This window comes from Leptosomus discolor, chromosome 10 (genome assembly GCF_034619465.1).
Source record: "Leptosomus discolor isolate bLepDis1 chromosome 10, bLepDis1.hap2, whole genome shotgun sequence".
Classification (NCBI taxonomy): Eukaryota; Metazoa; Chordata; class Aves; order Leptosomiformes; family Leptosomidae; genus Leptosomus; species Leptosomus discolor.
The window spans coordinates 16,353,454-16,381,445 of NC_141400.1; the positions used below are offsets into that span (position 1 = coordinate 16,353,454).

Here is a 27,992-nt window from a genome sequence, read left to right on the forward strand (position 1 = left end):
ATGCCCCAAACGCTGAGTTCTACCAGTATGTTTACCCCATGTGGCTTCAGCCCTCATCTACATACGTCAAAAGAAGATGAACAAGGAGGACTGATCTTCCAGGATGGAAACCTTACCTCAGCATCTCTGGATGCTCTAATCCAGCATCTGATACCTACCACTGATTACTACCCTGAAGTAAGCAATTCACAGTATAATAAACAGTTTAATTTTGATGAATTGGGGCAGCACTTTATGCAAAAGTGCAAATGTGTTAAATTTTGAATTAGGAGGGGTAATTTAAAAGCTGCATACAATTAAAGCTTGGCAAATTGATGCATTGCTTTAAATGCTGTTTCACTGCTCTATAATTGTTCCCATGAAAAAGCAGATCCCAAACTTGATACTGCCTCTAAATAAGAGAACGGAGTAGGGGGGAGAGCTGTGATGGTGATGAATTAGTGATATAGCAGTCGGAGCACTTCAAAAATAGCAGTGCATCCCAGAGAGGTTTAGATGAAGACCAAAGCAAAAAACTTCGAGTCTGAACTGGCATTAAATTAGCTGAATTTCAGTAGCTGCTGGAATCGTCCAGGTTTGTCTGCATGTGCAAAGCATTCCCTCAGTGACAGCAGAGACGCTCCTTCTGATGGGTTCATAGTTTACCTGGATTTATATTCACACCAGCTTGGCAGTCACCAGACAGTACAGTCCAGATCCTAATCCTTGCTCCACCAGTGAATATTCAGTGTTCCTGCACCGACAGTGTGAGGATCTGGAAGCAGGTTTATGGTCCTGCAAGCCGCTTCACTGGATTTTGAACATCCTCAGTGGAATTCAGGATGGAGTTTGACTGGAAGACTTTTAAGTGCTAATATATCTCTATGGAAAGGCTTGTATTTCAAAGCACAGAGTAGCATTGACTTCTGGGCAGTTTAGAAGACTACGAAAGTTATCAATGCAGAGCAGACAGCATGTTTTAAATTACCCACAGCTCAGTTTCTGATCGGCTAAAAATAAATAATAAAGAAGCATATCAATTAAAAAAAATAACAGAAAGGCAATAAAAATAGGTAATGGACAGATTAGGCTGTGAGATTTTCATTAAGCAACGTGTAATATGTAATATTGCTCAGGAGCATGGCTAGGTCTGGGGGAAAGAAGATAATTCAGGCACCGGGAGGGGTCAGGATGCAAACAACTGAGGATTCATGCATATATTTTAAATTCACTGCTGGAATACTTTAAGTAATCCAAGGATTTATCCAACAGGCCGGCTTCCCACAGCTTCACAGATGTGGGACTGCATATGATATGGCTTGGCTGATAGAAATGAATTTTGGGGAGTTAGTAAAATAAATAAAATACTTCTTAAAACAGGCTGGGTGAGACCTGCAGGGCTATAGCAAGATGTGACTAATCTGGGCACGTCTGCAGCTTGAACCCAGTACAACACAGAGATGCCTCAGTGTCTACGCATTTCGCTTTCACTGGCCTCCGTGCATCCCTGGTTGTGCTGTCTCCTATACCTGGGCTTGCTCCTGTGGAGTGACCTACACACCGTCTTCGTCGGATGTTTGCGCAGGGTTTGGGCAACCAAAGGCTGGAAATGGATGCTGTGGAGGAAGGAGATGCCGCTGCCTCCTGCACCCGCTGTACCCAGTTGTATTTTCAGGGTCGGGAATCCTTATGTCTTTTAGACATAAAGGTCTGTCCCAGTGGTAATGCAAAAACTGTGGAGTTTGGGGCTTTTATGGGTAGTATTACCCACTGTGCGGCTGCTTACAGCAGGTCTGCTTGTCTTTCTCCCACAGAAAGCATATATCTTCACATTCCTGCTGAGTTCCAGACTCTTCATCGAACCCCATGAGCTTTTGTCCCGAGTTTGTCACAAGTGCATTGAGCAGCAGCGGCTGGACGACCCCGTGCTGGACAAGGTTAGTTTATCTTTACAGCAGAAAAATGTGAGGTATTTTCAGCAGAATTCTGGGGCTCTGGTGTATGTCCTTTGCCTCCCTTTGGACTGAATGACATTTTCTCATGACAGATGACAGTTGCCACTGAGATCCTGACATTGAGGCATCCTAGTATCCATGTCCAAGAGCAGTGCTCCAGGCACTAGTCACTTCAAATTTTCTTCTAATTTTCCCTTTCCCCCTGTCTCAGTCTTCCCAGGTGACTTTCCTTCTTAACTTCTTTAAGGCTCTGATGAAGCCTGCAGGATGCACGGAGGTAGGACGTAAACCTCACATGCTGTCAATTGCAGATGTCGACACACCACTCTCTCTTTCCCATTTCTACTTAATGTATCTGCCCTTTTGCTTTCTTGTTTCTGGTACAGTAATATTTCCTCTTGGCCTTACCTGTCACTTTGAACGCCACGTAACAGCATGCAGCTACCCACTCACCTCCTGTTGCCAGCACTGACAGATCGTCCGCGCAGCTGTGCTGCGGAGCGGCGCTGTCTGGCACACCAGGAGCGCGTTGAAGCAGCAGTGAGGCTGTGACAAGCTCACAGAATGAGAAAATCCGGGCTGTTCCTGCGCTGGCACTCCTCCTGTTTTGCCCTGGGGACTGCACGGACTGATACAGCGTGTAACAACACATGTGCATCCTCTGGCAGTCTCACAGACGGCGTGGTGGAGGTGGATCCCACTGGATCCTATTCAGTGCTGGATTCCATCCAGGCTCTTCTCGGTGCATTGGTGAAGACCTGTCCAGTGCATTACCTGGAGCAGGTGATGCACCTTCTGTGCGGTGGAGGGGTGAAGAACGTGTTTTAGTTTCAACCTTCCAAAACCCCCCAAATTCTGAAATTATTCTCAAGATCGGCCTTTCCAGTTTTGAAACAGAGTTTTTGGCATCAAATACTGAATCACCACCGTCTGAACACGTGTGCTTGTTTTACCCAGGCAACTGGTTGCATGAGTAACAGGAGTTCTGCCTCACTATGGAGAGCAATTAGTCAAACTACTTAGAAGTCTGATACTTGGGTTGCCCACGCAGTCAGTGTTAATAGAAATATCTGTATGAGGTGCACCACACAAAGCAATTTCTCTAAGGTGTGATGGGTTCTGTTCTCTGATGCTATGACAGATGCAAGTTTAGGAGGATTAAAATGTGAGCGTTGCGAAGTTCTGCTGCTCGTTAAACTTCGCAAGAAATGAGAAACACTGTCTTATTACGAAGATATCTCTGTTTGCCTGAAGTGAATCTGCATTTTGGAGTGGCCCATAGTAGTGCAGAGTTGGTGGGATGCAGCTGATTTCGTGTTTCTGAGAGCGGGGCTGACTTTGAAACTTTGCACAGAAGCGACCTCCCATCCCCTGTGTCCTGTGACTTCCACAAAGTCCTCTCCTTCAGTCCGTAATAGCAGTTTACACAGCTGGAGCAAATGTCTCCCCAGACCTTTGTAGTTTCCAATAAAGCTTTCCCTTTAGCAGCCACCTGCTGGCCTTTGAGCGTGAGCTTAATGCTAGCTGACAGCAGTTATTTTTGGAGATGTGGTTCATTGAAACCTGTTGTTGGTGGAAAGCTGAAATACTCATTTTAACCACCTTGGTTGAAAAGCAAAAAGCTGTGGAGCTCAAGAGTATAATTTTTCCTGATTACAGGCTACACTTCAGCTGCAGTACGTAGAATGCAGAAGGCGACTGTTTGTTTTGGTCTGGCTTTTCTGTAAATAAAAACGCAGTTTGTTATTTAACGCAATTTCCTTTTCACATGTTCTTGGATAACGGAGGATGAAAGCTTTGGAAGCCGCCGCACTGGCCATCTTTTGAGATAACACTAATGCACCCATTGTGCTGTTCCCCACGTTTCCCTCCTTGCCCCATATCTTCTGACTATTCCCACTGCTGCATCCTCAGATAAATCTACACCAAAAGTAAAGTGGGCATCAGCTGTGGGTTATGTGAGTGGGCACCCTTGACCTATCATGACCTTGAGCTCATGTGGGAAGAGAACAACATTATCAGTAGCCCAGGTAAAGTTACTAAGGTGCTGCTGTTCTCTCCATCTTTTCTTCCTCATGCTGGTCGCTAAGCAGTTTTTTCATACAGCCAGAAAGCAAAGAAGTAAAAACCAGCTCTTTGGTCAAGAAATACATTCCAATCAATTTTTCAGGGAAGGATGAAAATGTAGGAGGGCTGTAAGTACAAAAGGGAAGAACATGTGGTTCAAATCAGCAAAAAGGCCAGATGCTTTTAAAAAAGGTATAAAGGTTGCACCAACAAAATGTCCATCCAACCATAAACTGGCCAATTGCATGTGCAGAATACTTATATCTGCATGGAAGACAGACAGTTGTGCATGCATCTAAGTTCTGGTATATTTTGCACGCCAAAATGTATCATTTGTGCACCACGCTATTTGTTTGCATGTGTGCGCGTTTTGCAGGTGCAACCATAAGCGCCTTCTTTGAAAATCTGGCCCCATGTTCAGTGACATACATATTTTCTGGGAGACTTTAATGAGTAAACACTTTTCAATCCCTGTCCATCTTTCTGGTTTGCATTTCAGGCTCGGATCAGAAAATTTGGACCCAAAATCTTACAGTTGCTGACAGAGTGGACAGAGACATTCCCGTATGACTTTCAGGAAGAGCGGATGATTGGCCACCTGAAAGACATGATTCACAGGATAGCCCCATGTGATGAGGTGAGGATGTCCGACCTGGGATGTTGTGTGGAGGTGTTGAGTTCATTTTCTGACTTGGTTCCTCCTTTTCCTCCTTTTGCCACATTCTATTCCATGCCCCTTCCTGGATACTCTCACAGTTTTTCTCCTCTAACAGTTAAAACCTGTAGTGGCTTCCCTGAAAGCCACATCTCTCCATTTAGGTACTCTTGTGGCAGTGACATGGGGAAACATTGGCGTGATCAGTGGAATTTTTCTACTGCACATTGACTTGTACGATCATAACATTCCCATTTTGCAGACGGAAGATCTGAAGGCATAGCATAGACCGAAGGTAGTGGTCACGAGTCAAATAGCGACAGAGCTGTGATCTCCCAAGTTATAGTCTAGCAGAGAAGGATCATGACCTGAGACCAACCATCCTGGCCAAGCAGTGGCTCGAGGAGTGCTCCAGGATGTTCAGTTTAGTGAATGAGGAATGGAGCAAGCAGCCAGTTGTCAAGTGATTGCATTGGGGAGCTAAAAAAGATCATCATTGCCTGAAGGTACCTGATGGGGGCTTCCTTTCTCTAAGGACATTTATGGTCCTTTTTTGTCTCACCTTCTCTGCTTGCTTATGTCCTTCATCACCTGTGCTGAAATCTAGTTTTCCATTCCTTACTTTACATGTCTTCAGTCTGGTAATTTGTTTGAAACAATCTGCATTTCATCATCTTTTTCATTAGTGGATCCAACAAGGGTTTGGCTTACTCCTTCCTGTCCTGCGTGCAAGAGTTCACAGGCCCTACACTTGAGCTGGTTGATACTGTGAAGCAGGTACCCACACAGGAGATGAGCAGGCACAGAGCAGCAGACCCTGATCACAGTTTGACTAATGCCTCTGGAATCCCCATCAAAGTTCACAGCATCTATGGGCTGAGGTAGCTCCTGTTGAATCCAGCCTGTGTGGCTGGTAAGGAACATAGCAAGGAACAGTCCTGCCATTTAAAGAAAATACAAATATTTATGGACATGTAGCTTCTCTAGGAGCATGAAAGTGGCAGAAGACAGCAGTGTGTGGCCTGCTGGGCAGAATCTCAGTCTAGATGGCTGTATGGTCTTGGTGTTCAAACGCGTGAGCCGTGTGTGTGGCAGAGTAGGGCACAATGAATGGAGTGTCTGGGAGACCTGCTTGCAAATTCAGGTGGGTGAACCCCACAAATTAATTCAGAAACATTAAAAATCCCCAAAAGTCCATAAAAATAATAAGGTTAAGAGCAAATAGTACATAGAGAGTCTGTAATTACTTCTAGGTTAACCATGGGATGTGGAAGAATTCAGTTCCATTGGCTACATCAAGGCCTGGCTTCAGGCCAGAGATGGGTACAATTCAATAGAACAAAAAGCCCATACCCATGAGGCTGAGAGAGAGAGGGGTGGAGAGAAGAGAGAAGGAATCAGCAGGGCTGCAGCATGACGGAAATGAAATTGGACCCTCTTACCCACATGAAACAGGAGAGAAATGGAAACAGCTGCTCTTGGGCTGGGCTGGCATCATGGCTGGTACTTTTGGGTAGCTGTGGGCTGGCACAGGTCAGTTGGCTGGGCTGGCCAGCCTGTGGGTGATAAAGGAGTGGGAAGGGGAAGCTGTGTGACACGTTGATGGAGGTGAAGGGAACACTAAGGACTCTCAGAAAGAGCCAAGGTGGCCTCAATTCCATTGACTAGAGCAGTAAAACTTCTCCCTCAAGGGGAAGAGGCAATGAACTTGCTCCTCCCAACCACCAGGAAAGATGCCTTTGCAGCCCTGCAGCATCTGAAGTGAGAGAAACCCGTGCAGGCCCACCAAAATCTTGTCCACTAGAAAGAAGGGACCCTCCAAAAGGGCAGAGAACAGGGGCTTTGTGGGTGCTCTTTAAAAGCAGTAGCTGTCATGGTGGAGAGCCATAAATGCTCAAAAACAACTTTTTGCATACAAAGCAATAGTTTATTTGCCTAACCGGAGCGAGCGCTGCACGCCTTTGCTCTGGAGCATGCATAGCTGTGTACCAATGCTTATGGGTGCCCTGGGGGGCCTCCAACTAGATTAGGTTCAAATCATTGTTTTTCAAATATGCACTGTAATTGCAAGTGATTATGCCTGAGCAAAATCAATAATTAATTTAAGAAACAGCTCATATCCTACAAATGCAAATTTCCTTTTTTTAAAGGACAGCACAAAAGAGTGGTGGTGCCCATTAGTTGTTTGGAAGGAAGTTGTTCCCATTGTGAGTCACAGAAATTAAAAACTGAAAGATTTGTGAGGTCATCTAGTCCATGTAGGTCAATGCGGGATTTTCCTCTGCAGTGTATGCTCCTGTCCTTTGTAGAGTCCACTTTCTAAAGGCTCTGTGATGTGCTTATAAAGGTGTCCATGCTGAGAAGCATTTCTTAGTAAGTGCTGTGATTTGCATTTAGAGTTAGAAATTTTAATTAAAATTTGAACTCCTAAGCCACCTGCTGAGGCCTGCTGTCTTCAGAGGAACTTTCCCAGTTAAGAACGAAACATTTTCTTTAAATATTAAACAGTAGTATGCTTCTTTTGACTGTTAATGTGGCAGTGAAGTGAAATCGGTTGATAGAGTCCAGCATGCAGCCCCTCTACAATGGGGAGTCACTTTGTGGCAAGATAATTATCAGCGTGTTGAAGGTAATGAACAATGTTGTTTTCACTCAGTGAACACAGTTTAAAGGCAGGAAATGCTTTTAAAAGGGCAAAAGCAGGATTATTTTTTTATTTTTTTTTTAGTTTCTCCCCCAACAGGCACAGAAAAGCTTTCTAGGCCAGGGTGCACCCAACAGATTTTCAGTGAGTCTCTTCAAGACGTCTAATTTCTGAATAATTTTTTGGTGACCATTAAGTGTCTCTCTTATTGCATTCTTTATTAGGTGGCTGGCTTACCCGAGTCTTTGTTTACTGATGTCTACATCTATATTTCTGTGCTGCATTCCCTACAAAACCAGGTGTAACTAGATCTCTTGATAATGATTTACTGAAAGACTGGCTAATACGCATGTCTTTCAAGAAATTTTATGCTGCTTTTCAGCTTTTCATCCAAACAATGAAGAATTTGATACTGCGCAGACATGGCCAGTCCAAGATTTCTCATCCATACTCCTTTTTGAAAGAAAACTGGGTTTTCAGCCTGAAGGTTTTTAGCCAAATGTTTTATGTTCAGTAGAAAACTTGGTTTTCAGTGCTGTGCCCTCCCCCGCCCCAAAATTAATTCCCCTGTTTACAAAATATGTTCACAAAATACCAAATAGGTCTCTATTTGAGTTTCCACTAAAAAATAACGTTCTATTCATAGAGCTTCGTAAGCTATGCTGAGATTTGCAAACACACCTGGATGTAAACCAGAGAAATATTTAGATGGTGGTCAGTAGTTTGGGTCCAGGACAGTCTTTGTAAATCAAAAGTGTGACCGTCTGTTTGAATGAGGATTTACAGGAAGGCAGCCAGTAGCCTCTCTTGGAGCTAGTGTACATCAGGAAGAGAGAAAAACTGAAAGGATTTCTTTTTTTCTATAAATTATTTTGATGATTTATTTTTACGTCTTCTTCACTCAATTTTCACTCCTCCTGTGTGATTTGCTTCCAACCAGAACATGTATTGTCATTCTCCGAGACAAGTCCCTCCTGCCTTCTAGGTACTTGCTTCATTTCAGATCTATCGGCGCCTTTTTTTTTTTTTTTTTTCCCCAAAAAGCCTGATTACATCCTGCTTATCTGGCCCATGTTCCAGCCCAGCTCAAGAGAGCATCTTTCTTGAGTGAAATGAGAGGTTCCTCAGCAATGTGAAACCTTCCACTGGAAAAGCTGTATCAAAGTTACAAAGTGTTGCTGCAAAAGTTGAAGCACTTGGGACGTTCTAAAGGTTTCCAGCCTCCAACTGTAGTGGAAACAGAGTAGACGTAAGCATGTTATTCTCCACTGTGAAGTAGTAGGAGATGCTACTTCCAGTGTGCAGATGGGGTCCTGTATAGGTGAGAAGAGCACTGACCTGAAACATGAGTGCTGTCAGTGCCTAACACTGAAGACTATCCACAGTCTACAAAACTGTGAAGAAGACAAAGGCAGGATCTAAAGCATGGGGTTCAGGGGTACTTCCCAAGACTTCACTTGGGCTGCAGCCAGCTTGGGATGTGCCACAGGTGTGTGCTGGCCTTCATGGGAAGGCGCAATGCGGCCAAGTCCCTGTTGCGATGATGAGGACTGCGTGGAGGTTGCCGGGGCGTACAGCTGCGGCGCAGTGCAGATGTTCCAGAGGAGGGCTCCGTGCCAGCTCAGGTTTCACACGGACAGATTACAAACTGATGTTACTGGCAACTTGACGTTACTAAATTCCGTTTGGATGGGGAGTGAGGAGTTATTCCGCTTGTGAGCAGCCAGAGGATCTCTCCACTGTCTGTCATTGTGCTGGCAGAGGAGCTGCTAGTAGGCCAGCCTGCACACTGTTTTCCCAAGTGACTATGCTCTTTGAAACTGAGCAAGCACCCGTTGTACCCATGCCTGATGCTCCTGTTCCTCAGCAGGGTACACCTCGTGCTCCATGTGAGGCTTTTGCCCAAGGACATTGCCAATTAATCCTTGTCTTTGGAGTCCATCCCCCAGTTCTCTCCATTATCTCAGTTTTAGGATGTCTGCATCTGTCAGGCATGAAGAGTTGAAGGCATTTCTTTCTGCCCATCCTCCATGGCCAGCGGCTCCACTCGTTGTCTGTAAAGAGCTGCTCCAGCTCTGAGAACAACCTGAGCAACTTAGTAATGATCATCCTGCTGAGCACATGGCTGTGCTTGGAATATGATATGCTTCCTTCAGTAGCAATTAACATTTTGGATATTAAATACTCAAAGCTACACAATGCTCAGACCAACTCCAACTGGGTAGCGTGCTTCTGCTGCTTTCAGCTCAAAAGGATGGAGAGAATAGCATTAGAAACATTCCTTATTCCTAATAAATAAGAGTTGACTGGTCACCACTAACAGGGAGAGTTCTCGGCCAACACGTGGATGACATAAGGGATAGGTACAGAGTGCTGCTGTGCTCCAGAAAGCTGCAGTAACTCACGCTGGAGCATTACCTCTCCTCTGATCCTGATGTTGGCAGGAACAGGTGAGTGGGGCAAAGGTGAGCAGTGCCAGCCCAGCCCACCAGTCGTGCCTGCCTCTTCTCTTGACTGCAGTCTGTTTCTGTGGTCCAGAGCACAGAACTGCAATTAAGCCAACTGGTCATTCTGAAATAGGCTTGTTGAAAATAAAATGGTAACCTGTTGCTGGCTTAGGAGTGTTTTACAGAAGGGAAAATTCAGCATAAAAACACTCCTTTGTCAAGTTTTGCGGGTGGTTTATGTTTCTTTCTCTCCCTGTCTCTCCAGGCCTACTGGAAAAAAATGAATCAGCTTTTGCAAACCCTGAATCAGAAGCTTGCAGCCCTCAGCCATGGGCAAGAAGGGATTGTCAAGATCAGTGCTGCTGTCTCTGATAAGCTGGTTGCCTTTAAAAGTAAACCTCCATCAATTCAGAGAGAAATCCTGAGCGTCTGCAGTGACCCTTACACTCTGGCGCAGCAGCTGACACATGTGGAGCTGGTAAGTGGGAATGGTTCCCAACTTCTGCAGTCAGAGATATTATTTTAGGCCATCAGCTGCTAAGTATTCCAGACATAACCAAAAAGTGTCTGCACTGCTGCAGCACATCCCACGCTGTATCAGCACTGCAGTAAGAGGCAGGGTTTGACAGGTTAAGAGATGCTCAGGAAGGAAGCTATATATCAGAGTATTCCTGTGCCTCTTGGGATGGGTCTCTTTACTTTTTCAGCTTGCTTATTTGTGAAATGCGAGTCATAGTCCCAGGAAGATCAAGGGGATCTCGCTTCTGTAAGGTGCTCTGAGCCCCACAACCTGAAGGTGCTATTGAACTGGCTGGTCATTAGCCTTTTTATTAATTTGGAAGAAATTTTAACAGTTTAAATCCATTCCTGTGATAACACAAAGCATCTGAGTTGTCTGATGTGTTTTTCATTCCTCCCTTTGGGACTTTGTGCATGGACATACAAGGGTGAGCAAATACCACCCACACGAAGTCCTGCTGTTTCCCTCGCTGGACTGCAGTCCGCTCCCGAACAGGCTTTTGATGGTAATCGCTCCAATTGCAGTACCAGGATGTTGGACAGACTGTTGTGTTGCACACCCTTCTCCCAGGTTCAGGTCCTCCGTGTAGACCTCCTGGATGTTCACAGAAGAACATAACACATTGCTGCCATCTGCAGATCTCTTGATGCTGTAATGATTCCCTGCTGCCTGTCCTCCTGTAGAAAGTGTTCATCCTTGAGAGGAAGGCTGGAAAAACAAACCATGAAATGGACTGTGGATTGGAGTGAATATCATGGAATTAGCCTTGGGAATTCTGAAGGTAGTTGATATTCTATTTTTCAAGAAGCTGAATAGCTCAGAAACCCTGAATTTAGGATCATCTTCTTGCCTTGGTTATTTTTCAGAACATGCAACTTTGGTTCTCTTTGCTTTATATAGCTTAAGCCAAAGAGTAGAAGTTCTTCTGCCTGGAGTTTTTCTCTTGCTTTTCTTTTCCTTCACAGTACAACTGTCTTCCAAGTGGACATTCCCTGTAACTGGGGCGCTGCTGCACTTTTAAAACTGTTTGCAGCCAGAGGTTTACATTCCACTTCACTGTAATCAGAGCTCTCTACCTTCCCTTTCACTTACTGTGTCCGGTACACCAACTACTCTGCACTAAAACTGTCTGATGCTTATTTGTTAGTAAAAATTATTTGCTACTTATTACTTATTTAATAACAGTTATTTGTTAGTAAAGAGTCCTGTACAGTTATCAGTGGGAAGGTGAGAAGCCAAGAGAAATAGCATGGGAGTAGCCGTAAAATTTTCACTTAAGCAGAACTACTGTTGATTTTATTGTTGCTTTAGTGTCCTGAGTCTGGGCTGTAGGAATTCCAAAATACCTCCTCTGAAATACCCTTGTGACCTACAACCTACTGAAAATATTTTTTTCTAATAAACATGTTCAAGGGAATTGAAAAGCCTATTAAGAAGGTCAGTGGTGTGGCTGGAACTACTGGGTTTGTTCAGGAGCTGATGAAGATGGCTATCTTTTACTGAGAGAGATCTGGGGCCTTTATTTACTCTTGTTTTGGTTAATGCCTGGGACACTCTGCAGTGTAAGCAGTGCCTTTAACATAAGCACATGCATTTCCAGTGCCTGCCTTCCCCAGTGGCACAGAGCCACCACCCCAGGGCATCACCTGAGCTTCACTGGGTAGGGAGGTAGGGTCTGAGCACTGTGTGTGGATGAGCAACAGATTGCTATGGTTACCACATCACAGCAATACTGCCATTTTAGCAGCTGGGAAACAAGGCTGTTGAGTAATGCTGGACCACAGCAGGTCTGTGGCAGCATCAAGCAGAGAATTGAGGTGTGCTGGCTCCCAGATTGGGCCTCGTGCATCCAGCACCTTTCCCTCTGCTTGGTGGAGAGGGCTCTTACTGTGGCTTGTCAGTAATGAGACACATTTATTCTCATTTTGTTCTTTCTGCTGAATAACTCTAATTGTTCTTATGAATTTTAATGTCTGGTGCTAGTTGGCTGTGTACCAGTTCAGTAACACCATTCAGAACTGACAAATAATGGGGATGTCTTACCAAGAGAAACAGAAGAGGTTCTGGGGTGCTTTCTTATTTCTTCCTCTCTCTATTTTCTCCCCCCTCTAGGAGAGGCTAAGTCACATTGGACCTGAGGAGTTTGTGCAGGCATTTGTACATAAAGACCCTCTGGATGGCACCAAGGTATGATTTGTCCACATGCAAAGTATCTCCTTCAATCATTGTTTGTTCTAGAGGAACTGGTGTGATGAGATCCATAAGGGCAGGGCCCAGGGCATGTGTTGACCGTGGCCAGGCCAACTGATGATCTGTATTCTCATGGCAAGGATGGAACCTGTTGGTAGAGCTCGCACTGGGAGGTCGTTGCCATTCCTGCCTGGTGAGAGTATGTCCCAGTCTGAAACTGGTCAATACACTGATGTTTGCTTTCTGGCTTGCTCTTCCTAACCTGCTTTGGCCAGGGCAGATGGTTTGCGGCTGTACACAACTGGGGAATGTCTGTTCCCAGTGTCGAAGGCGTAAAGACTCTGGATGTGATGTAATGCCCATAGTGTGTGCCCAGACACCACAGTAATGAGTCAGTGCGTCATGAATCAACATACTATTCTCTCTCTACACAATAGCTTTTAACCCAAAGCACCGCAGGGAACAGAGTGCCTGATCCGGGCTTCATCCAAAGACCGTGGAAGCCAGTTGGAGTCTTTCCACTGACTCCAGTGGGGTTTGAAGCAGCATTTCAGTGACTGCCTCAATAAGGAAAGAGACTTCCTGGCTGGAGAGGGAAAGTCAGAGATTTCACATACTGCCAGAAAAGAGAGAGAGTGGAAAATTCTTCCCCAGAACTGCATATGGGCTCCCACTGAGATCATACATCAATGGCAGAATTTCATCACTGGATGCTGAACGTAACAGGAAGACCTCTGTTTATAGTGCTGCCCAAAGACCACCGGAATAGCTTGTTACAGTGAAAAGATGGATGGATGGATGGATGGATGGATGGATGGATGGATGGATGGATGGATGGATGGATGGATGAAAAGTGCAACATTGGGCTTTCTCCTTCTCTCTTTGGAGTTATGGAGATTCTGAAGTTGGTTACAGGGAGAAGGGAGCGGGCAGAGCTAGCATTTCAAGTATTCTGAGCAGCGATCACATCCTTTAGGAAGGAACTCCAAGGTAGCAAAGATGTCTCAGAAACATGAAATATCAAACCAGCCACAGTGAGATTTCAGCAGCCGGCTGCAAACATGAGGGACAAGAATGAAACTGAACAGTCGTCATTATCTGTATCAAAGTAAAATGAAAGAGATCAAATGAGGGCACTAAATTTGAGTGAATTTTGGAAGAGTGGGAGGGAGGAGGCAATAAGTGAAATCAAATTGCTTAAAGCCATAGAGGGGAAGGGGTGCTAAGAGGAAGAAGGAAATGTTCAGTAATAGACTAATGCACGCACAACAGCTGTAGCTGTGTCTAGAATTTCAAACGCAGGGCCAGCACAGAATACCACAAAGATGTGAAGAGAAATTGAGGTTAGCAAGTAAACATCAAGAAACATCAGCCTAGGTGGATGGGAAGGATTAGAATGAGAGGCGGAGAGCCTGAAAATAATGGTGGGATGGGAAATCCAAGCAAATCGTTGTGACAGACTATGACAAGCTATTTGACAGTTGTGTGTGTTCTTCAAATGCAAATCTGAACACTGAGGTGCTGCGCAGTAACAGTTCTGTGACTTCATTGAAGTGCATAACAACAGAGAAAATAACAGGCGCAAAACAGGAATGCACCACTGCATTGCCTTTGAAGTTCCAGGCAATGTCTTCCCCCAGGAGGACCTACTTAGTTAAAGCAAAACTGCCATAAGGTTTCACACAAGATGTGGCACTAACAAATTATTTGGCTCTAAGTCAGCAAGGCTGATGAAAGCAGAGGTAGTCTGGAGCTTTTCTCCAGAGGTCCCAGCGATGATGTAGAAGAGCCTCCGCACCACGGTAAGGTCCAGCCAAGGGATCGCGTGGGACCTGGCAGACCATTGTACGTAGTGGCACAAACCTTATGTGGAGTGACATATCATTCCCTGACCCATGGAGCCCAGCCCTGTTAACCACAGGGAATTGGCTCTGGTCTGAATCCCTTCCAGCTGGAGATCATATTGAACATTTTTCGTCTATGAGGGCTTCAAAAGGCTTCACTCATGAATGTTTATCAAGCACTTTGAGTTGCAGATGGGAGATGCTAGGGAGGTGCTAAATATTGTTGCCATTTATAAAGCTTAACCTTTAAAAAGCAGTCTGTTTCAACTTTAACTGTTGCACGTTTTTCACGAGTTTTGTGGTATTAGCTGTGGTTCTTATGCCCTGGCACAGGACAGCACTGTTGAGATGGAAATACCATATTCAAAACAAAACCTAGGTTTCCTGCACTTTTTGCTGTAGCAGGGAACAAGAAATACCACAGAGTGCATGAAAAGCAACTGTGATAGGCAGACTGGAGCTGCTTTGGGTTTCCTTTGTTTTGTTTGATATTTACAGGCTGCTTGCTGACATTCACTTTCAAGATGCTTTTGAAATATATTTTTTATTGTGTATGTGGTCTACTCATAAAGTGGCTAGGAATTTCAGGCTTGTTAAGATGTACTCCATAGCATGGTACTGTGATTTCTGTTTCTAAACACACCTGTATTCAGAATCACGGGTGAATATTTTCTTGCTTTGAATTATCTTGGGAATGATGTTAAGCCCCGTTTCTTAGTTATAGTCACTTGTTTAACTTACATAATATGGGTAATCCCATTGACATGAATGGATCTGTGTTTATGCATTGTGATGTTTTTCTTAGTGGCATGTATTTATGGTAGGTCTGGGAAATGATCATCTTAATAAAACAAAAAATCACTATTCTCTGATACCCTCTAGTGGATGTTAATGAATGCTGAAACAAATCACGTGAACTCTAGAGATCAGTGTGTCGTAGATGGACAACCTAAGAGTTTAGGGCTGGGAAAAGGACTTGAATTCTTATAATCCCCAGAAACATCTTCAGGCTGTGTGAACTGTCCTATCAGTCTGCTGGAGTCAAATTATCTGTTGCTGTCAAAGGAACTGGAAGAGTTCAGCCAAGTGTCTGCTCCCACAGCCTGTATCGGTTATGGGAATTTATGTTATGTTTCACATAAAAAAGTGAAAAATGTAGTGGCTCTTATCAGTGAAGTATCTCTGGCATGTAAGTGACCTGTTCAAGAGCAGCCATCAAGACAGAGCTGGTCGCTAGAGAGCCTATTACCCTGAAATCTCAATAAGGAAAAAATTTTTTTCTATAAAGAAGCAACAAGAACTGTGTTTTCTCTTGCTTATCTCTTTTTCACTTCACTAAATTATGGTCTTTCCCCACCAGAAAAGGGCTGTGGGTGATTGCATTTACTGAAGTGAAGGAAGTCCTGGAATCAAAGCCACAAACCGAGCGTGCTGTGGAAGGCTCTGCTTGTCTTACTTTTTCTGCATATTCTTGTGACTGGCTGAATCCTGCAATGTCCTGGCTGTTAATATCCCAGGGAACAAGGCTCAGTGCAGACTGTGTGGGTGAACACTTGCTGCAGGCAAAATGGGGCTGTTTGCTATACACTAGTGTGACTTGTGCCATGTCACACGCTCAGGTAGCCCCTGTGCATCTGCCAGCCACCCACCTACCCGCCGACTTTTTGAACGGGGCCCTTAACGCACAGTCTTCCCTGTGCAGGAGAGAGATGTGGCCAGTAATTACCTTTGTGTAGCATTTATCTTAGTGACCAGGCAGCTAACTGAAACACAGTTATATGTCTTTCTGTGCTTTTTTTTCTCCCCAGACTTGTTTCAGTGAGCAGAAGAAGACAAGTAACCTTGAGGCCTATGTGAAATGGTTCAATAGACTCTGCTATCTTGTAGCAACAGAAATTTGCATGGTAAGGGAGATGTGTGGCATAGAGTCACAGAATGGTTTGGGTTTGAAGCACCTTAAAGTTCACTTAGTTCCAACGCCCTGCCATGGGCAGGGACACCTCCCACCAGACCAGGTTGCTCCCAGCCCCATCCAACCTGGCTTTGAACCCTGCCAGGGATGGGGCAGCCACAGCTGCTCTGGGCAGCCTGTGCCAGCGCCTCACCACCCTGACAGTGACGAATTTGTTCTTAATATCTAATCTAAATCTCCCCTCTTTCAGTTTGAAACTGTTACCCCTCATCCTATCACTACGCTGCCTGGTAAAGAGTCCCTCCTCATCTTTCCTGTAGCCCCCTTTAAGTACTGGAAGGCTGCTCTAAGGCATGCTTTACGACATGCCTGAAGTACCAGTTTGAGATCATACATTAATAAGCAAACCTGAGGATTTATTTCTTACAGCCTAGCTAAGCATCTCACAGTAAGTTTTAGTAATACTGTACTTGCAGAAGTGACCTGATAAATGACAAACATATTGCAAAACAGAGCTGGTGACACTGTTCTCTTGATTCAGTAAGAGCACAGTATGGAATAATGAACTCTGCAGGGAAAAAGAGAGGGGAAAAAAATGCCTTGAAATATCCTGTGAGGTTACTGCTGGAAAAGGTTCTAGTGAAGCAGTATTTGTTATCTGTCATCCTAAAGCTCTGTTGTGCTTGTGAATTCCCATTGCATGGCTTTCTGTCCTGCTGCCCATTACTGTAGCTGTGACTAGTGGTTTTTTAACTTGGTAGTGGCTTTAGTTTGTTTAACTCGGCCCCATCAAAATGAAATGAGTGTGTTCTCCTTTGAAAAGTGTGTGGAAGGGAGGAGTAGTAATAGTATAAACAGCCTAGATAGCCTGTGACTCAAAAGCATTGCCATTTGAAGATCATCTTTGGAAAAGGTGGGTGATTCCAGTCCAATTAAAACGTGTATTTAAAATGCAAGCTACCATTTGGCCCGGCCATATTGCTGAAAGGCCTAGAAGAGGGGAAAGGGATTAATGCAATGAAACAAAATCTTTCTGGGATAAAGATGCTGCTGTTACACGGGTGTGAAATCCTGCCCTTAGGAAAGTCTGTGCTGATGTGCCCACTGACTTGAGGGAGGCCAGCAGGGAGCTGAGGCACCGCTTCGGGGCTGTTTGGGCTGCCTCTTCCAGCACTAAGACATTAACTGAGGCGAGCCGGGGAATTGCCGTGAATTTCTTCTGTGTCACTGCAATGAAAGCTTTGATTTTAGAGACTGCCAGTCACCAGCATCCACTGGGTTGCTGGCACAGAATTAGGGTCAGTGACTGGTAGCAGATGGCCCGAGCTGTGCACAGACCCATGCTATGTATGGAACAAATGCCCAAGATGCCCTCCAATTCTGCATATGCTTATTACAGATACTTGTTTATTTTAATTTGCAGCCTGCAAAAAAGAAACAGCGAGCACAAGTCATCGAATTCTTCATTGATGTTGCCCGAGAGTGCTTTAACATAGGGAATTTTAATTCGCTGATGGCAATCATTTGTAAGTACACCTTTTAACCGGGTCTCTCCATCAGCTGTCACAGATGAAAAAGGAAACCCAACTCCTATCCATGGTGCTCTTTTCTTCTTTCTCACTCACAGCTGGAATGAACATGAGTCCAGTTTCCAGGCTAAAGAAGACTTGGTCAAAAGTGAAAACAGCCAAATTTTTCATTCTTGAGGTAAAAAAAACCAAAACAAACCACACCAAGCGCTGATACATTGCTTGAATTATATTCTGGATTGGTTTTGTTTGTGAATTCTCGCGTTGTTACCCAGGTATGAGATGTTTGCAAACATGTTTCACAGGCAGAGGGCCAGATTCTGGCTGAAGTTTCCCTGGTGTAGTGACGAAGGTGTGAAGCTGCTGATATGTACAGGGGAATCAGAGCACACAAATAGGAGGAGGAAAAAAAAAAAAACCAAAAATATGAGGCTGCATGCAAGGCACAGTGCTTCCACTGACGTCAGTTTTGTTTAGCACAGACACAATGCTGAGTGTAAAGCTCCCAAGCGATACCTTAGACACCAAGTGAACAAGACCCAAGATTGGTTTTTGCATTGAGGGTTCCAGGATTTGGCATATATAAAATGCACGGTCCTTATTCTTCACAAAAAAGCTCAGTAAGCCGTTACCAGAAAAATCAAAGGTACAAGCAGCCATGGCCTGTGGAACTCTCATTGTGTCTTTGGTTCATGGGTTTTTGTGTGTCTGTGGATTTTTGAAGATGTAGGCTAGGCTTTTTTCGGGGTTTGCTACAATGAGGGTAAAGTTGTATCCAGAGGACCCAGGTCTCTTTCTAACCAATGTGTCGTCTTTTGTGTATCCAGCACCAGATGGACCCTACCGGTAACTTCTATAACTACAGAACGGCATTGCGGGGGGCTGCTCACAGGTCCCTCACCGCACACAGCAACAGGGAGAAGGTAGGTGTGACCACGTCCCATTTATACACGGATGGCGTGCATTGCTGCTGAGAGTCAGTGGCTCTCCTCCTCCTATGGGTCACTAACGCAAGGCTCGTGCACTGCTCAGTGCAACTGGAAATGTCAGTCTGTGGCTGAAGGGAGTCTGAGATGGATCCCTGGCTTTTGTGGACTTGCTTTCAGACATTGGGGAGCTAGAGAGGGCCGGACACACAGCATGGAGGACTTTGTGGCAAGCATCTCTATATCCCTGGAAAATTCGGTTGTTTAGATTGATAAACCTGGTAGAACAGGTATTCCAGACTAAAATGACTTTTATTTTGGTATGGAGCATCAGCCTGGCAGGCTCAGGTGGAACTGCGCTTTTGTTACACCGGTGCCAGCCAGGCCTCTGTGCAGACAAGCCCCTATTGTGTGATTTGAGATAGAGAGCAAAGGGCACAGCACTCAGAGATGAGGTGGTTCTCCTTTTCCATTAAGGAAAGATGACTTACCACGAATCCTGCAAAGAAGTCTGGTCTGAATCCATTGCAGCAATCTGAATCCATTCCAGCAAATTTGGGGTGAAATTCTGTCCTTGTGAATTTTCATTTCGTTTGGTTGTTGCTGCCATCTCAGTGCGCAAGGATTGAAGCATTTTATTAGTGTTAGTGGCAGATACGTAGCTTTCTGAGATGTCACTGATGCTGCAAAAATCAGATTGACAAGATGTTAGCGCAGGATCCTCCTGCTTTGTGCCCCAGTTAATTTTCTTATTTCTCCATTCAATTCTCTTTTTTTCTTGTTTTATGAAAGAGGGTTTGTTCTTAACATTGCAGTTGCACACAGTCATAAATAGGTAATCTCTGCACAGAGCCTGGCTAAGGTAATGTAGATACTGCATGAACGAGCATAATATGGAATTTAATATTCATTCACTGGAGGAGCCAGGCCAGATGCTAATCTCACATCCCTGTGAATTTGATGTAAATCTGCTGAAGCTAATGGAATCTCGCAGCATTTACAGCAAAATGAGCTCAGCATCTGGTTGCAGGCTGACTCAGCTGCAATGGGGGTACACTGAGTTGTTCTGAAAAGCACTTCTCTGTGCAAAGAAGAGATGATGGCTCTGGATGTTTGTGACTGGAAGAGAAATTCTTTTAACTCTTGACAGACTGCAGCAAGCACCTGTCCGTCTGAGATGCTTCTGCAGTTTAGTTCTTCTGCGACCATCATATGTATTCAAACCAGTTGCTTTATTGTTTGACTCAATCTCCTGTGGAAGTTAGCAATCTCTGTCGTATCTGTACCCCTAGCTGGTTAAGACTGAGAGCAGAGAGGTTACTAGAGTGAATCTATTTTACATAAGAAAAAGTCCATATTCTGTTTCCCCTGTGTAGATAACATTAGTTCAAGAAAATGCTCAAGCATATGATTTGGTAGCTACTCACGTTGAGTATTTTACAGTGTCGGATACAGCAGATCATGTAATTCTTGCTGTGGGAAATAAGGAATTTTGGGGGTTTTTATAAGCATTATCAGTTATTTGTTTTAATGAGATTGAATAAAATTGAAAGAACATGATAGAAACTTTTGATAGAAAATGTTACATTTGATAGAAACTTTTTTGATAGAAAATGTTTCTATCAACTTTTTTGATAGAAAATGTTACATTGTTTCATGGCAAGCTTGTAGCAAAGCTCACTCTGAATAAAATTTTTATCCTCAAACTGAATTGTGCTTACAAGAGTCTGAGATCCCAATCCTCTCTGACCCTCCTCTTGACAAGCAGCCACCCCAGAAGCACAGATGGAGGCTTCAGGCCTCAGTCCGTCTGCCGGAGAAGGCAGGCGCTCTGGAGGGAGCGCTGGGGTCGCAGACCAACAGACCAAGCAGTGGGTTATGTCTCGCAGAAAGAAAAACTGCCTGTAGGCTCAGAGCAGCTCATATTTAATGGTCAGACTCACCAGAAACATTACTTCTCTCCTCAGGGCTGGTGTCTTGGCTGCTGAGTTTTGCACAGCACTTGAACAGAAGCACAGCTCAGGGGCTAAATTACATCCTCAGAGGGAGGCAGGGTGAGCCAGTGACCTGGGACACCCTCCTCCTCCTCCTCTCTGCACGCATCTCACCCACATCCCCCACATGACACCAGCCTTCTGGCACAAAGAGAGAGCAGTGCGTGATTTCATCACCCGCTCCATCCTCATCCTCAGGGTGCTCGTGCGAGGCTGCAGCACAGGTTGGAGAAGGATCTCAATGTACCCTGGAGGAATCCCTGACCTCAGACCACACTGTTCTGATCCAGCCCTTCTCTCGGCGTGTAAGCGGCGTAGTTACAGCCGCTCGTTACTTGTGCAGGAGCAGGCTTGTAAAAAAGCACGGCAAGGCAGCTCTCAAAGCTGAGAGCTGCGATACAGCGGCGGAAATAAACCTGCCAAAGTGCAGGGTGAGAGGACTGGTAATGAAGAGGGGCTGATGTTTCATGCACAATTCAGAGGGGTGTGCTTGTTAGGAACTAAGTCTGGTTTTATCTGTGCAGTCAGCTGACCTATACCACCTCCAAAATGAAGTCATTCCACTGGGAAACTCTGCATTGGGCTAATGACACGTCTCTGGCTTTGAAATGTCGGGAGTATGTGCAGTGCGGTACTGTGTGTTGTTGCTGCCTGATACTATGGAGTAAGAACATGTCTGATCTCATTAGCTTTCTTCTTTCTGCAGGAGGCAATTGTCCTTCAGCATGTGGGTGGGTTGGATGGCACGGGGAGGGAATCAAAAGGGAGTGAAATACGAGTTTCTGGCACTAACCCAGATTTTATGCTAGCGAAGTGCCTGGATTGAAGCCAACGTTAGAGTGTAACTATATCCACTTTCGTGCTTTTCCTACAGAAATTTGGAAAACAAAACATACAGGGTAACATATTTTCATTGGGGAAATAAAGGGTGACCCAAAGACAGAAATCACCTAAAAATGTGGGGAGAATTTGTATCCTAGGGTGTGTCTGACGCCTTTTGGATGCAGATGAGGATGAGCCCTACCCATGCTCTGAGTTGACTGGTGGCTTTGTAGCTGTATTAGCATGGCATTGAGCCCACATTCATATACCTTCCCTCTCAGCAAGGCTTTTCATTTATGTTTAGTACACTAACGATGGTGACCTGGCTCCCAGGCGGTGTGGAGTGGGGCAGAACAAACTCGCATCTGCTGGCAAAAAATATGTAGATGGAAACTGGCAGTAATTTCTAGCTGAGGATCAGTGTCTAGCTCCAGCTTTCTGTATCTTTACACCTTATAAGACCACACGGGTTACAGAGTTATCATCATTTTTGGCAGAAAACAAACCACATAGACTGAATTGTATTGTTTACCTCAGGTTAGTTGATCTAGTTTGGCTGATATAAAAATGAATCCTCAGTTTGACTAGAAATTGCTCCACCTTACCCTGATAGGAGAGCTCAGGATTTTGGGGGATTAGGCAGTGCTTGGTTTCCATTCGCTCATACATCAGTGGAAAGTATCAGGAAAATGCCAGTGGCTCTTGAAGTGTCAGTCCAGGCTTTTTCGTGGCTATTGCACTGGCATTACAGAGTTTATCTATGGCTGTCCCATAAAAACAGCCAGAAAAGATGCAGATCTTTAGCAGTTTACTGCATGTGGTATTTCAGCTGAAGCAGAAATTGGCTTCCATTTTCACAGCAAGAGTTGGTAGTGACTTGTAGACTCCTTGCCTCCGTGTTGTCACATCTGTGACTTGCTTGCACTCACTGTTGGCATCATGAAGGCTGTAGACTGGAAAATAACAGCTGCCAATCCTGTTCTAGGTCCATTTCATATCCCGTTACAGCCGATGTACAGCATGAGATGGAATAACAGTACGACATTAAATACTTAACTAAAGGACTGCACCCTTGGCTGGTCTTGCATGCCATGAAGGCACTTTAATTTTGGTGCACACTTAACAAGCTACAGTTCAGTTAATTTACAAATAGTACAGTGGAAACATTTGGACACTTTACCATGCAATGTGCTTTCCTTTAAGTTCATGGTGATTAAGTTTATACTTAATGGCTTAAAAGATGGGTGGTGCTTACACAGGAAAATGTTCACAGAGGTGGCTGCTGACCTTATAGCTCAAACCCTGCTAGTGGCCTTTTTCTGTCAGAGTGCCATTGCTGGAGAGGTGGGTATGCTCAGATTTGAATATCGAATCCCAGAGCCCTGGGGGTCAGCTTTGTCATGGTTTTGTCCTTTGTGTTATCTTTCTTTTCCCTTTGAGTTGTGACACAAGAGGACCCAGAGAGAGCCTGCTGCACTCTAGGTCTCTGCTGCAGTGCTGGGGATGTGCTTCAGGAGTGCTGTTACTGCTTTCTGCTGTAGAACATCTGGCATCAAATCTATCCCTGCTGTAATTCCATTAATTTCAAGAGTCTTACCTAGAAGTGGACTTTTTCTGTAGCAAATTATGACCTGACTCTGATGGGTTAGAGAGAAGACTGGGATCACTGCTATATGCCACTTTGGCCTGGAACATGCCCAGGGCTTATTTTGAGAGCTACAGTGATCTTCCTGGCTACTGTTGGCAGTTTCCTGTCAAATAACTTAATATTTTCAGTGCTACTGTCTGCAGGTTAATTTGGAGGAGCAGGTTGTACTAATCAGGCACTACAAAGGAAATTACATGCCTCAAGAGGCAGCCATGCATGGAGCTGTTGAAAATTAAACAACTCCTGATTAACTGTTGTAGACAAGTCCTTGGTCATCAAATTTTATCCTGTCTTCCCTTGTTCAGGGACAATACTGGTTCTTTGGTTCCCAGCTGTCTTTAAATTGCTCGATTTGTGTATTCAGCATCTTTGCTTTTAAAGACCCAACTGAGAAAGGAGGAGTTCTGCAATTTTGTTTTGCTCTTTGCTGTCTGATCTTGCCATCAGACAGTGATGCTGTTGATAATAAACTGGGTTATTAGCATTTTCTTAGTCATGTTGTTCTGCTCAGTGACCATTGTGTTCAGTTCATATTAATTTCAGCGTAGGTTCTCCTGACAGCTGAAGGTGTCTCTGTACCCTACTGCCCTTTTGCTTGCCTGTCACTGTACTGCTTTTTTAAGTGCATAGCACACTGAAAAGTTAATATTTCTTTTTTTTCTCCTCTCACCTGATTGAGTTCTTTCATGCAGAGGAAATACTGAACTGGAAAGATAATAGTTATGTCATTTCTCTTCACAGATTGTGATCCCCTTCTTCAGCCTATTGATCAAAGACATTTATTTTTTGAATGAAGGATGTGCTAATCGCCTTCCAAATGGACATGTCAACTTTGAAGTAAGATCTGAAAAATGTTTTTATCTATCCCATTCTGGTAGTGCTATCTGAGACTGTTCACCCGCAAATTCAGTGCAGACCAACAAAGACCAAATATGCCAGAACGGACGATCTCAAGTGACTGCATGAAGGTTAAACCAATCCCAGAATGTTTTTTAAAAGAATTAATAAGTATATTTTATATAAACATTACAAGCAGATCATCCTAACTTGCTTGATATTGGTTGGCTGCTAGAAATACAATGTCAGCAGTATAAATGACTATACTTATGGCTTGGAGGGGAAGATTACTTTTTCAGAAAACATGGAGAACTATTTTTCTTACATACACACATAAACAAATCAGTATTAAATGCTTTATACTTTATTTTACCTGCCTTTTTAGCCCTTCCTCATTTTTAATAAAGAGGTTTGGCAAAGTGAGACGTAAATTACTTGTGGTCATTAAAGAAAAATTAGAATACTGCATATAGAGTGCAGAGGTAAATGTCATGCCACCGATTTTTGAGGAGTCAAACATGTTATCTCCTGCCTGTAGGTTTTACACAGAAGAATTTCTGTTAAACACAGTAGAAAGATTTCTATTCCCCCCCCAGCCCTGGCACTAGGTGGTGTTTGTCACATATCCTGAGTAACCCCATTCCGTGCTGGAGCAGGTGGTTTTACACCAGTACAACCTGTCGCTAGCGGCAGCGCAGGCACTCGGGTGTCCTGCATTGTGCTGTGTGCTGCGATGGCTGTGTTCTTGCATCCTGGGGAAGGGGCAGAGAGGAGGTGCTTCTGAAAGAACTGCCCAGTGTCCATGAGCAAATAGTTCTTGAGCTCTCAGATTCTTGGTAAATCATTTCTTCAGCATCACTTTGGTTGCATTCAATTTCTCCTTCTGTTATTGGCATTGTGAGATAGTGAGTAATGCATAAAAGACTGAGCCTGGCATCGCCTTAAATTATATCAGAACTGTTAGAAGGCCTGAAGAGCTGTGAGGTGTTGGAGTCATTGCACTTTTTGAAATTTATATTGAATTCTCTTCCCTCCTGTTCCATCAAAGTTTATGTCCTCTGTTCTTAAGTACATATGTGTAACCTATACCTTTGTTCATGGATACGTTTTCATTTAAGTACAAAACTGAGACGGCTTGTGAGAAGAAACATAGCACACCCTTTCCTCTCTCTTTCCACTGTAAGTGACCTGTGAAAATGTACCAAATTAAAACATACAAGGCTCTTTTCTCCTAATATCCTTGTGGCTGGCACAAGGGATCCTGGATCCCGGTCTTCTGCTTGGATGTGGTTGTTTTAGTGAGATAATCTTACTGTATCTGAGTGGAATGGTTTTATGTTTGCAGAAATTTCTGGAACTGGCTAAGCAAGTAGGAGAATTTATAACATGGAAGCAAGTGGAATGTCCCTTTGAACAAGACCCTAACATCATCCACTACTTGCATACTGCTCCCATTTTTACTGAAGATGGTAAGACTCTGTACTAGCTCTAATCACTGAAAATATGTCTCTTCATCACTACTAATTAACTCCCTGATCTCTCTCACTGACGAGTCCCAGTTCTCTCCTGGCTTTCCTGTCACGCAGCTCATTTATCCCCACTCCATCAACGTGTTTTTGCAAATACAGCCTTCTAGCTCATGAAGTTGCTGCCTGATTGCTTTTCTCTTGTCCGTAACTGTAAGGCACTGTCTAGGAAGTTGCCATTGTGGCCCTATTTTTGTAATCACAAAAAGAGGCCACACAAGCATGTCGTGGGCTGCTGTGAATGTCAGCTGTCCCTTAGCTACTCATTCTGTGATTGATGGAGCCAGAACTGATCTCCTCCGCAAACCAAGGCTGTCATCTCTTCAGTGAACACGGCCCAGGGCGGTGGTAGTCCAGCTGACCTCCTCCACTACAGCAAAGAAATATGTTATCTACAGAAAAGACTTTTTAAGAAAATCTTTTCTAGTAATTAATTTAAGCTGTAGCCATGAAAGCCCTGTTCTGAAAATATTTCTCTGATTGTCTTTTTATACTTCTCTGTCCTTTTCAATTTGGTATCCAGCGTGTCAGGCCGTGTCCTTTCACGTTGGTTTCTGTCAGTCACCTCGTGGTACATTGTCACGCACCGAATTGTCTATAGCTATATGCCCATAAGCTATACTGGTGTTGGGTTTATTTTTTCTTGCTTCTATAGGCAGTTTTCTGTACTAATCCAAGTTAATCAGACCAGACAGTTATTATTTCACAGACTACTTCAGAACACAAAATACTGCTTCAAAAATCCTGCCTAAATCCTAAGAAGAATGATTGCCAAAATAGAATAATGAACGTGATTTAAGTAATGTATATCGAAAGGAGATAGGATGGAGGCACTTGTTCTCTTTTTAGGCTCTAAAGGGATAGAAAGTAAAAGTCAGGGGTAAAAGTGTGGTTTTCAGGCCACTGGACGAAAAAAGGGTGACCTCAACCCACTAATTGCTTGCCGATTTTCTTTCATGTCCTCCCCTGTGTTCATGCTGCATTCATGAAGCAGAAGCCACAGCCGGCCTCCCCTGTTACCCAGGGGAAGCGCAGAGCAGAAAGACCTGCCCTGAGTGAAAGGTGGGAGAATATACCAGAGGGATGCAGCAGTGGTGTACGAAACGCAGCTGCCCTGTGCTTGTCGCAGCGTGGCGGAATGGTGGAGCAGCACTTGAATATTAAAATGCAGTTGAATTGTAGCACAAACTTGAATACTGAGATGGTTCCAGCATTATAGAATAAAGCATCACTAAACAGTCAGAGGAGGAAATGTGTGCAAACGCAAATCACAGCCTACTTAAAAAAAAATCTGTGAAGGCAACGAGATATTAATGCACTGCCAGCTTTTGCAGAGGGGACTGTACAGCCTAGACACATTTTGGTGTCATAAAATGCATCCCACAGTGCAAAGTTTTGCAGAAAAAAAAAAAAAGACATGTTTACTGTGTTTACTGTGTTCCTTCTCTGGTTTCTGTAACTCATTTTTAACCTGGTAGGTGTTTTGTATCTATTTAAGATACCATGTCCCCATAAGCTTTAAAAAGATTGAGAAAGATAAAGTTGTGTTAAGTGATGGGAATATCCTTAATTTTAAAAAGTTTATTTGTTTAGCTGTCATCTCTCACTGCCTCTTCTTATGTTCATATACCACTTTGGAAGCAGTGCTGTGATGGAGTAAACAGGCCCAGATCTCTGTATGGAAAACCAGAGACTGTTTAACTGCTTAATATCGTTAAAAGAAGGTCATCCTAACGTACTTTAACTCTGGGCTCCTTCACTCGTCTCATCAAAATAAACCTAACAGCTTTCCAAAGGTAGACGTGTGAGCTAAATGTCAGTGTCCTACTGATTTCCAGCTACCTAGTGGACCATGAAGTTTTACAGTTTCTCTTGCTGTGTGGTGCATATAGGACATAGAACAATGCAGAGAGATAAGGGGTTACTGTTCCTGTTGAATAACACCTATTTACCTTTTCCAGGTTTGTATCTGGCTTCCTATGAAAGTGAAAGTCCGGAAAACCAGACAGAAAAAGACAGGTGGAAATCACTAAGGTAACAACTCATTTTATCAGCTCATTTCTAAAGTACCTCCAAAGTGCTGCACTGATAATCAAAGCTTGTCAAGTGCTGATATGTAAAAAGTGACCTCTGATAGAGGTCTGTTCCATTCAAGACTCATCTACAGAGCTGAGGCCGCACTGATGAAATCTAACCTTAATCTCCAATTACCCACCATGTAAAGAATACCCTCCATTTGTGCACTTAGACAGTGCTGTGCCCATGCAAAAGAGGCCTGGTGTAGATGAAAAATGCCCTGGGTTAACTGGATCTTCCTATGGTTTACATCTCTTATAATAGATGTATAATGGTTTGGTGTGAGTGAGGATCTGAAGAGAGTGATTTAAAAAAAAAAAAACAAACACCTTTATATTTGCTTTTTTTCCTATTGTTTTTGTTTTAAATTTACAGATCCACTATTTTAGGAAAGACTTGAAGATTAGGAGATTATTGCAGT

The 27,992-nt window shown here is 43.9% G+C and overlaps 1 protein-coding gene across 1 annotated transcript; it reads left to right on the forward strand.

Moving 5' to 3' along the window:
• On the forward strand, positions 1–27,971 carry RASGEF1C (RasGEF domain family member 1C). The gene is made up of 13 exons (XM_009953633.2): positions 1–177; positions 1,794–1,916; positions 4,501–4,638; positions 10,013–10,225; positions 12,380–12,454; positions 16,110–16,205; positions 17,637–17,739; positions 17,841–17,920; positions 18,570–18,665; positions 23,874–23,969; positions 25,315–25,438; positions 27,457–27,529; positions 27,947–27,971. Exons 1-13 carry the CDS (start codon positions 1–3, stop codon positions 27,969–27,971), a joined length of 1,419 nt encoding a protein of 472 aa, XP_009951935.2.
• Positions 27,972–27,992: the final 21 nt, after the last annotated feature.

Excerpts from the sequence above, each read along its gene's own strand:
- RASGEF1C (XM_009953633.2), top strand. The coding sequence starts at position 1 with ATGCCCCAAACGCTGAGTTCTACCAGTATGTTTACCCCATGTGGCTTC. Across the intron at positions 10,226-12,379 it reads AGCTGACACATGTGGAGCTG|GAGAGGCTAAGTCACATTGG; the intron begins GTAAGTGGGAAT and ends TCCCCCCTCTAG. Across the intron at positions 27,530-27,946 it reads GACAGGTGGAAATCACTAAG|ATCCACTATTTTAGGAAAGA; the intron begins GTAACAACTCAT and ends TTAAATTTACAG.